The sequence below is a fragment of the Hipposideros armiger genome, unplaced genomic scaffold, assembly GCF_001890085.2.
Source record: "Hipposideros armiger isolate ML-2016 unplaced genomic scaffold, ASM189008v1 scaffold_64, whole genome shotgun sequence".
NCBI lineage: Eukaryota > Metazoa > Chordata > Mammalia > Chiroptera > Hipposideridae > Hipposideros > Hipposideros armiger.
This window is the reverse complement of record NW_017731414.1, coordinates 1,037,510-1,047,499: the sequence shown is the minus strand read 5'-3', so window position 1 is coordinate 1,047,499 and position 9,990 is coordinate 1,037,510. Positions and strand designations below refer to the sequence as shown.

At 54.7% G+C, this 9,990-nt stretch overlaps 2 protein-coding genes across 2 annotated transcripts; one reads left to right on the top strand and one right to left on the bottom strand.

The window, feature by feature from the left end:
* Positions 1–1,070: 1,070 nt before the first annotated feature.
* Positions 1,071–2,134, bottom strand: MRPL34 (mitochondrial ribosomal protein L34). Its single transcript, XM_019642045.1, has 2 exons — positions 1,991–2,134; positions 1,071–1,754 (listed from the first exon to the last, which is right to left on the bottom strand). The coding sequence occupies exons 1-2, from the start codon at positions 2,062–2,064 to the stop codon at positions 1,541–1,543; spliced, it is 288 nt and encodes a 95-aa protein (XP_019497590.1). The 5' UTR covers positions 2,065–2,134; the 3' UTR covers positions 1,071–1,540.
* A 1,760-nt stretch (positions 2,135–3,894) lies between these two features.
* On the top strand, positions 3,895–9,707 carry ABHD8 (abhydrolase domain containing 8). The gene is made up of 5 exons (XM_019642044.1): positions 3,895–4,116; positions 5,304–6,051; positions 7,748–7,918; positions 8,060–8,276; positions 9,037–9,707. Exons 2-5 carry the CDS (start codon positions 5,312–5,314, stop codon positions 9,205–9,207), a joined length of 1,299 nt encoding a protein of 432 aa, XP_019497589.1. The 5' UTR covers positions 3,895–4,116; positions 5,304–5,311; the 3' UTR covers positions 9,208–9,707.
* The last annotated feature ends 283 nt before the right edge of the window (positions 9,708–9,990 follow it).

The window sequence follows — 9,990 nt, the reverse complement described above, 5'->3', positions numbered from 1 at the left end:
CAGGGGCTGCAGCCTACGCAACGGCGACTCACGGCAGCCCAGCTCCAGGTTGAGCTGTTGTTCAGCATCTTAGCTGTGGAGGGCAGTGTCACTGGCCCTCATATGTGGGATCCAAACTGGGGCCCTCTGGCGTCCCAAGCCAGTTCTTAACCATCAGGCCACTCGGCCGGCCCCGCTACTGCTATTTAATATGGTGTTTCATCCGGTTACCACAGCAGCCCCGGAAGACGGGGAGTCACCGTAACACTCCCCACCTGCTCCTCGGGATCTCAACACTAGTTTTCGGCATATCTAAACTGCTCCTATAGTAACTCTTTGAATATCTTTGAACTGACAGATCACACTCTTGTTCATACACCTCCCGTGGCTCCCTAGTGTCCCAAGGATCCAACCCCACCTACTCAGCCCCAAATTTGGGCCCCTCTAGCCTTCCTCGTCCACCTTTTATCCTGACCTCTGTCCAATCCCCTCCCCCTTTGGGCCCTCCCAGGCCCTGATACCTCCTCCAGGTATCCTTCCCTGACTACATTCTTCCCAAGGCCAATTCAGGCGCCTCCTCTGGGCTCCCATAGCCCTCACAATCTTCCTCCCAGCCCTGATTCCAAAAAGCCTGTTCCTTGGCCGGTTGAGTGGCTCGGTTAAGAGCTCGCTCAGGAGTTTGAGCTCTGAGCAACAACGGTTTGATGCCTGGCGGGAGCTGAGCTGCCGCTGAGCTGCCAACAGGTGGCAGGATGGCTCAGCTTAAAAAAAAAAAAAAAAGCCTGTCCCATAGCCCTCACAAGCTTCCCCCCCCCATCCCCCCCGCCTCGAGTGACAGCCTGGTGAGGACAAGGACGCAGTACATAGGAGGTACAGAATAAATTACTAAGTTGAAGCTACTAAGTATTATTACTCCAACGACACAGCAAAGGAGAAACAGCACCTCAACTTATAGGAGCCTCAGGAGGCTAAAGTCTTGCTCAAGGTCACACAGCCCATCCTCAAGGGGCGGGTGGAGGAGTCAAACCCCTCCCACTTCCTCACAAGCCTTCCCAGACCTGTGAAGATTAAGTATATAAAACAAGTGGAAATTTAAACATTCAGTAGATATTTAATGATATTAAGGAATTGTGGAGTTTTTTAGGTGTGAATTTTGTTATGTTTTAAAGGGCCCTCATCTTGCAGAGATGCATTCTGAAATATTTACGGAAGAATAAGCGGATGCCTGAAATTTGTTTGAAAATAACACAGGAGGGGGCAGGACAGTTTCTGGGTAATTGGTGGTCAGAGCTGGGTGGGTACAGGAGTTCACTGTACTATTCCATGGACTGTAGCCGTTAGGTTCTAAATTCTTCCTGATTAAAAAGTGTAAAATGGGACTTCGCAAAAGTCTGACTTCCCACTCCCTTTTCAGTCCAACCACAGACTTCTGGGTTCTGGGCAAACCCGACTGGAGGAACACTTATGTCTGAGTCGTCCGAACTTTTCCCTACAAAAAGCATCAGGAGAGGTATGAGGCGAAAAAGATGCTTGAATGGGGGTCCCTCCGGCAGCGTCGCGCTCAATGGCTCAGCGATTTGCGGCCCTTGAGCATGCGGCGAAGTATGACCTGGACGCCGCTCGGCGTGCTCAAGCGCTTGATCCAGCCGTGCTTGTGCTTGCGCTTGATGTTGCTCGGCTGGTACTCATTCCCGCGCGCCTTGCCCCGGTTTGGCTGTTTGGAGGGGAGTCCCCAGGCGCTGGGGAGCCTCAGCCCGGTCTGGGGCTGGAGCCACCTGCGGGAGCAGAGAGACCGCGAGAAAGGTCAGAGGGGGCGCTGTGTGACTTTGGCTTGCCGCTCAACCTCTCTGAGCATCGGCTCCCCGATCCGCGCCGGGACTAAGTCTGCCTGCAAAAGGAGCTCCATTAGCGCACAAGGCACTGGTCAAGTATGTGGTTGGTAAAGAGCTGGCGCCAGCCCCTGACACCGCCTTAACTCCCAGATTTGGGGGAGGATCCCCCGAGGACTCACCTGACATCCAGTAGCTCCGTCGACCTACTGACTGAACCCAAAAGGCGACAAAAGTATCTGCCCCAGAGGGCCATGTCCAGCCGCAGGTCACGTCGTCCTCCGCGCCAACCATCCCGAAGCCCATAGGCTCCGCCCCTGTAGAAAGGAGACTTCTGGGAAATGTAGTTTCTCTTACAGTGGAGCCCGCATTGCCGCAAGGGCCTCCTGGAATTGTAGTCTACGCCTGCGCACCAAAGGTGTGAGCGGCCATACCCTCAGGAGAGTGTAGGTCCTCCCTTGGACCAGCAGGGGCAGGCAAACGGTACTTCTTCCGCGTGTGTACAAGCATTATGTCCCGAGGTCTGCTGGGAGTTGTAGTTCCTTCTGTCGGCCGGCAGAGGGTGCCCTGGCGCAGCTGGTGGCAGCTGCAGGAAACGGCTGGTTGATCCTCCCACCTCCAGCGGGAGCCGGGCAGGTGGCACGCAGCTGGCTGGCAGCTTTCCTCTGGCCCCAGCCAAGTCTCAGCTCCTTGGCGGAGAGCCCAGGAAGCCTGAGTTCGAGTTGGCAGGATGTCCTTGGAGTGATCCCTGCTCCTTTCTCCAGGATCTAGTTTCTCAATCTGTAAAACTCCTAGGTTGTAAGCTTGCCCTTGGAGGAGATTCAGGCTCTAGAAGAATTTTTCTAATACTCAGATCTGAGCCCCTTCCCTTCTTACACACCCTCTATGGCTCCCTATTGTCCCAAGTAAAATATCCAGCTCCTCCTGCAGGCATGTGAAGACACACACACACACCCTAAATTTCATCCACACCCTCCCTTGCCTGGTACTCCCCTATTCCTCTTTTAAAAGCCCTTCTCAAATAGTCTGTTCTCCAGCTCTGTCTTCTCTGGCCCTACTCTGATCCCACATGTCTCTCCCCAGACTCTCTCCGAAGCCCAGGGGCCCCTCAAGGGCCAGGCTTGGGGCTCAGTTGCTGCAGGCACCCTAGCATCTCACAGCTAGGGGAGTGGGGGAGTGTTTGCTGCAAGAATAATCTTCTGGGAGCACCCTAAGTGGGCTGAAGTGGGTGGCTGGACTTAATCTAGCCCTCGCAGCAAATTCCAGGAGATGGGAGTGGGTAAAAAATGGTTAACCCCTTGTCCTCTGATGTCCATCCTACTCGCACCGACATTTAGCAAACCACTACAATGCTACACTAGTACAATAATGCCAATGAAGTATCGAACGTTTACCATGCTGTTTTACCTGCATAGGAACTCATGAGGGGATTAATTTCATAGAGAAATAAATGAAGTCTTAGGAAAGCGACTTGCCCAAGGTCACATATCTGCAAAGGACAGAGGCTGGATTTAAACCCTGGGTTCTCTGACCCCAGCTGGGACCACAGAGTCATCGGTTAAATTTGCCGATCTGGGGAACTCCAATTCCATAATTGCCCATAGCGCCAAGATTTCTGTTTAAAGTTTGACGAATAAATTTCCAGGACTTTGAATCATACAGCCGTGGTTCCAAATCCCATCTCTGACCCCCCCTCCACTTGCCTTGTGACCTTGTGCCCTTTATGAACCTCAGTTTCCCCACCTGAAATTGGAAAGATCTGGGAGTCTAATTGGAAAGCTCAGCACAGAGGGGTTATGGGGGCTTCATTTGTAGGGAACAGGGCAGTTCAGAGGCAGGGGCTGGCCGAGGGGGTCCTATTCGCAGCGAGGGGGCTCCGGGTGCCGTCTCCTAGAAGCTCCGCAAACCCCAGGCTGCGACCCCTTCTCGGCCCTGGGCCAGGCCCAATCCCTCCCTCCATCTCGGTAAGCCCCTGAAAGGGGCAAGGCCGTTGCTTCCAGAGCCCGCCCCTATCCCGGAGATGCCGCTTCTGATTGATAGTCGAACTAGGCCAGGCCAGTCCGCAGCTGCAATTGGTCGAGGTGCCCGTCCGTCGGAGCGCGGCTCCGCCCTCTCCTCAGAGAGACTTAAAGGGACGGTTTGCTCAGCAGCGGTGGAATGCCCTCTCGCTGACGGACCCAGGCCCGTGCCGGCCCGCGTAGACGCACCCGGTCCAACCCCGCGCCACCATGTAAACGAACCCCGCGGACGCTGGCTTCTCCGCCCGGGACCCCTCCGCCCTGCCCCGGGCCTCAGGGCCCTCGATGAGGTGAGCGGGCAGTGGACCCTGGGAGGGGGACATCGAGGCCCCCGGGACTTCTGCGAAGCGGGTTGTCCACAAAGCCCGTGCTGGGGCTGTTAGGAACCCGCGGAACTCCAGTGGCCTTGACCCCGCCACAGGGCCGACAGACACCCGGGAGACAGGAGTCTGGCTCTGGGGAGGGGGACTAGCAGCACACCTGTGTCCCCCTCCGCAATCCGGGGTTGGGACCCCGCCGGAGGTGGGGGATGCGGCCTGCTCCCTCTCCATCAGCAAGTACCGGTCACCAAAGGCCTAGCGCGTGCCTTATCCCCGCGGCGCCAAAGATTGGGACAGGGGAGGGGTTAGTCCCATCTCCAGGCCCTAGACAATGAGGGGAGGGGGCAGGTGCTGCGCGGGTATCCCACCGAGTTATGTAACTGCCTGTGGTTGCCATGGGGGAGGGGGAGCGATGGCTGAGGAAGCAGGATGGAGGCCGGGAGGCCCCCAGCGAGAGCACTGCTTTCTCCCTCCTCAACTCCACCATTGGGGATTGTGTGCCATACCCCCAGAATCCAGTGTCCAGACCTCAGCTTGTCTGTCTGTGAAACAGACCCAACAGCCCATGGTCTTGTATAGTTGGACAAGGCCTCTGGATCTCAGTCCCAAACCCCATCTCCCAGGGCCTCACTTTTCAGAAGCCAGGTTCAGAGACCTGGGATTGGGGCTCATTGGGATCTGCACATTTTTAGAGGCCTTCAGAGGCCCTCAGGACATTCTAGTTTAGTGACAGTGAGTTAATGAAAAAGTGCATGCATGAGTGAATGAATGAATGAATGAATGAGCTTAGGAAACTATAGCTACTATAAATCTGAACTGGGGGAGGTCCTCAGGGTTAGGCCACATTTACCACAGTGTCCCCGCTTTAGGAAGCCCTGACTACACCAACTTCCCTATGGATGCCTCTTGGGGTCAGCCATAGCCCGGTCATCTCTAGGATAGACTAGGCTGGCCCAGGAGGGTGGATGACACCCACGTGGACACTGACCAGACCGAACATCTCAGTGCTTGGCTGACTCTGGTCCTCTGAAAACGGGAGTCTTAGAAGAGGTCTCCCAAAGTAGCTCATGTGATCCAGGTGTGGGAAGTGGGTGCTGTGGGGGTGGAGGGCTCCCCGTTTCCACGGCCCCTGAGCTGGCTCTCACCCCCTCTCACAGGACACACCATGCTGACCGGGGTGACCGACGGCATCTTCTGCTGCCTGCTGGGTGCGCCACCCAATGCAGTAGGGCCGCTGGAGAGCGTCGAGTCCAGCGATGGCTACACCTTCGTGGAGGTGAAGCCTGGGCGCGTGCTGCGGGTGAAACATGCTGGACCCGCTCCAGCCCCCACCCCACCTCCACCGCTGCCTGACGCTGCCCAGGGGGACCTATCTGGCTTGGTCCACTGCCAGCGCCGAATCACCGTGTACCGCAATGGGCGGTTACTGGTGGAGAATCTGGGCCAGGCACCGCGAGCTGACCTCCTACACGGGCAGAATGGCTCCGGGGAGCCGCCGGCCTCTCTAGAGGTGGAGCTAGCCGACCCAGCAGGCAGCGATGGCCGTTCGGGCCCGGGCAGCACTGGGAGTGGCAGTGGTGGGCGACGGCGGCGAGCCCGGCGCCCCAAGCGGACCATCCACATTGACTGTGAGAAGCACATCACCAGCTGCAAGGGGGCCCAGGCGGACGTGGTGCTCTTTTTCATCCACGGTGTGGGAGGCTCCCTGGCCATCTGGAAGGAGCAGCTGGATTTTTTTGTGCGCCTGGGCTATGAGGTGGTGGCACCTGATCTGGCCGGCCATGGGGCCAGCTCAGCGCCCCAGGTTGCTGCAGCCTACACCTTCTATGCGCTGGCAGAGGACATGCGCGCCATCTTCAAGCGCTATGCCAAGAAGCGAAATGTGCTCATTGGGCATTCCTATGGGTGAGCCAATGCTGGGATGGGGACAGGGGTGGGGGCTGGCAGGGACTGGATAATCTGTCACAAAAGGCTAATTTTCCCCCCTGAAAAATACCATTAACATCTGCAACAAGACAGGCATTCTCACCACCAGTGCTATTGTTTCACATTGTTTTAAAGCAGTGTTTCTCACTATTGACATTTTGGGTCAGGTAATTCTTTTCTGTGAGGGGCTTTCATGTGCCCTATAGAATCTTTAGTAGCCCCACCTGACCTCTACTCACTAGATGCCACTAGCACAATGGTCTAGTGATAATCATGACCATAAAAATGTCTTCAGATGCTACCAAAGGTTCCCTGGTGGGCAGAATCACCCCTGGCTGAGAAACACTGTCTTCAATTAAGTTCAAAAATCAGTTGCCCTGGAGATCCCAAGGGCTCCAAGGCAGAGTTAATTGGAATCTCATAAATTCTGTTTACAAGGCACAGTTTGCTGTATGTAATTCACTCTCCCTTAAAGGGGTGATAGATAATACCATCTAGCATTTAGATGAGAATCCACTCCATGGAAGGTTCTCAGCCTGGGCACCTGATCACCATCAAGTGGTACCACTCCCTCCTTTACCCAAAAGGAAAGGCAAGATACAGTCAGCTAGCCAGGTTGAGAACCACTGTTTTAGCAGTTGTAGCCAATGCAATTAGACAAGAAAAAGAAGTGTTACATAAATTTTCTAAAAAAAAAGAAAAAAAGAAACAAGATTGGGAGGTAACATAGCTCTTATATGTTTATATAACAATGCCCAAATTGGATGCTTATATTCAATTATTTCCTCCAATTAACTAAATGAGCACCCATCTGAGGTAGTTCCTGTCACCCATAACAATGTTATGAGGTCAGCATAGTTACTCTTTCACAGGTGTGGAGATGGAGGCTCAGAGAGGTTAAGCAATCTGCCCAAGAGCACACAGAGTCACTGGCACAGTCAGGTCCACCTGACTCCCGCCTGTCTGATTGTTCCTCTTTACAGCAGAGATTGGAAAACTCTTAAAGAGCCAGATAGTAAATATTTTAGGTTTGTGGGTCATATGTTGGCCTCTTTTGGAACTTCATAATTAATGTCATAGCAGGAAAGCAGCTATAATTGTAAACAAGTGGATATGGCTGTGTTCCAGTAAAACTTGATTTACAGAATATTTTATAAATTTACAAAATTGTAATGTTAGTTTACAAAAACAAGTGGCCAGCTTTAGAGAGCATGAAGAGCTAGACTGGGGGACCCCTTGGGCTGTGCTCTTCCACCTTGTATAAGGTAGGCAGATGTGCCACACTAGAGGCTGGTGAGAGATCCTTAAAGAGAAGGGATTCACAGGAAACAGTGACTTTCTCTGGGCAGCCAAAGGGTTTGTTTAATTAGATTGTTTTCCCAACATTTGGCAAAAAGTAATTATTACTTTGAAGGTCATGGTGACTTTGAGGATCTGATGAAAGTTCTGGATTTAGATCCTCTCTCAAAAAAAAAAAAAATCCACACACAATTTTGGAGCATCCAAGATGCCTCACCCATCCCTCACCCCCATCTGGTGCCCATGGACCCCAGGGGAAGAAACTTGGCCTTCAAGAACCTGACTCTGGGGTAAAGGGAGTGTATTAGCCCCTTCACTGTCTGTATCCTGCTGACTACCACCCTTCAACCCCACCCATCACCCACCCACTGGGCAGTGTCTCTTTCTGCACGTTCCTGGCGCACGAGTACCCAGACCTGGTGCACAAGGTGATCATGATCAATGGCGGGGGCCCCACGGCGCTGGAGCCCAGCTTCTGCTCCATCTTCAACATGCCCACGTGTGTCCTGCACTGTCTGTCACCCTGTCTGGCTTGGAGCTTTCTGAAGTGAGTGACCCCAGCCCTGGCAGATCCTGGCACGTCCCCAAGTTGGGTGGGATAAGAAGCTGTACAGCTAGGGATGACATGGGGGCACCTCGGGTGGCCTGGATGGCATGAGGGGCTCCAGTGGTGCCTCCCCACCACCAGGGCCGGCTTTGCCCGCCAAGGGGCCAAAGAGAAGCAGCTACTGAAGGAGGGCAATGCATTCAACGTGTCATCTTTTGTGCTGCGAGCCATGATGAGTGGCCAGTACTGGCCCGAGGGTGATGAGGTCTACCACGCCGAGCTCACTGTGCCTGTCCTGCTCGTCCACGGCATGCACGACAAGTTTGTGCCAGTGGAGGAAGACCAGCGCATGGCTGAGGTAGGGGCGTGGCACCCAGCCACCACACCCCCAAATCCCTGGCATGCAGCCCAAGGGTACTCAACTGTGTTATCCAGCCCCAGGGACATGGAAGTTTAGATCGAGGGTAAAAGCTGGAATCCAGAAAGTGGGGCTGCCCTGACTAGCTGTTAGGATTATGCACTGTCATTCTGCACATAAAAAGGCACTCTTCACAGCTGAGGTTTGTATAACTGACCAGTATTGGGCTACAGAATTCTTGGAGAGGGTGGGCCAGAGGGTCTTCAGATCAGATTGTCAGAAAAGGGTCTTGGGATCCTTAGCACTTGGCCCAGCGGTTTTAAACCACCCACAATTCTGCCACCACTACCATCCCCCGGGGGACACTTGGAAATGTCTGCAGACTTTTTTGGTTGTCGTGACTCTGGGGAGAGGGGAAGGTGCTACTGGCATCTGGTGGGTGGAGGCCAGCGATGCTGCTCAACACCCTGCAATGAACTGGATGGCCCCACAGCAAAGATCCAGCCCAAAATGTTAGTAGTGCTGGGGTTGAGAAATCCCGTTCTGGACATTTTGTAGTAACTTAGTAAATGTGGAATGAATGAATACTGAGTTGGGATGCAGCAAGGCATCAGGCCATCCTCCAGCTCCCTTTTGGATGGAAGTGGAGGGATGAAGGGTAGACCGCAGGAGGGATTTCTCGATGGTGCAGGCCATGCGTTGCTGACGGGGAGTCACAGGGTAGCCTGGCCCCGCCGCCCTGAGCCCGTTTTCCCCACAGATCTTGCTCCTGGCTTTCCTGAAGCTTATAGACGAAGGCAGCCACATGGTGATGCTGGAGTGTCCGGAGACAGTCAACACGTTGCTCCATGAATTCCTGCTCTGGGAACCTGAACCCTCACCCAAGGTCCTGCCCGAGCCCCTGCCCATATCTCCGGACGAGAAGAAGTAGCTGTTGGGCCGGCTGGGCATAGCCAAGGAGCAGGAGGAGGAGGAAGCCTGGAGCCAGCAGTCAGGGCCGCGTCTGCAGCCTCAACTTCCTGTGCGGGCTGTTCTCTCGGGTGGGCTGGATCAGGCCCAGAGATGCTCCTAGGCCGGCTGGGCGGGGCGTGGTTTTCAAGGGAGCCAGGTGGGCACACTGCTCTCAGCCTGCGCCTTGCAAGACCCATCTGGCTGCAGCCAGGACTCCCGTGGAGGATGACCTTGTACACAAGCCCCCTTCCCCCCAAGGCCACTGCCGAGGCAGGCCGCTCGCCCAGCTCTTCGTCTTCCGTGTGTCTGCCATGCTTGATCCAGGGACCCTCGGGGTCCCACCCCATTGCCGGAGACCCCCCTCCCCCCATTCCTGGGCGTTGGGAGCTATTGTTGCCCAAGGTGGGAGGGATTGGAGGGGGTTGGCGCCATCAAACCTGCACATGTCAACTTGTAAGTCAATAAAAAGTGACAATCCTAGCCTCCTGACCTGTGCTGCGTGACCTCAGGGAAGGGGGTGTCACCCTGAGCCTTACTTTTCCCATCTGCAAATGGCTGATGCTGGTGCCAACCCACTCAGGGCCTTCCAGGCTTGTTTCCCCGAGTGTCCTCTTCCTCCTCAGAACACAGGGGTACTTTGGCAGTATTCGCAGAGCAGAGGGCAGATTATCAGGGTGAGCTCCCAGTCACTGGAGGGGAGGAGGTGGTCCAACTGAGGTCCATGTGGAGGTTGAGGTGAGAGTCACTGGACGTTGTATGGGAT

Bases quoted from the DNA above. Each gene is read 5' to 3' on its own strand.
- ABHD8 (XM_019642044.1), top strand. From the start codon at position 5,312: ATGCTGACCGGGGTGACCGACGGCATCTTCTGCTGCCTGCTGGGTGCG. The intron at 6,052-7,747 runs GTGAGCCAATGC...CCCACTGGGCAG, and splicing joins CTCATTGGGCATTCCTATGG to TGTCTCTTTCTGCACGTTCC. The intron at 7,919-8,059 runs GTGAGTGACCCC...CCCCACCACCAG, and splicing joins CTGGCTTGGAGCTTTCTGAA to GGCCGGCTTTGCCCGCCAAG.
- MRPL34 (XM_019642045.1), bottom strand. From the start codon at position 2,064: ATGGCCCTCTGGGGCAGATACTTTTGTCGCCTTTTGGGTTCAGTCAGT. The intron at 1,755-1,990 runs GTGAGTCCTCGG...CTGCTCCCGCAG, and splicing joins ACGGAGCTACTGGATGTCAG to GTGGCTCCAGCCCCAGACCG.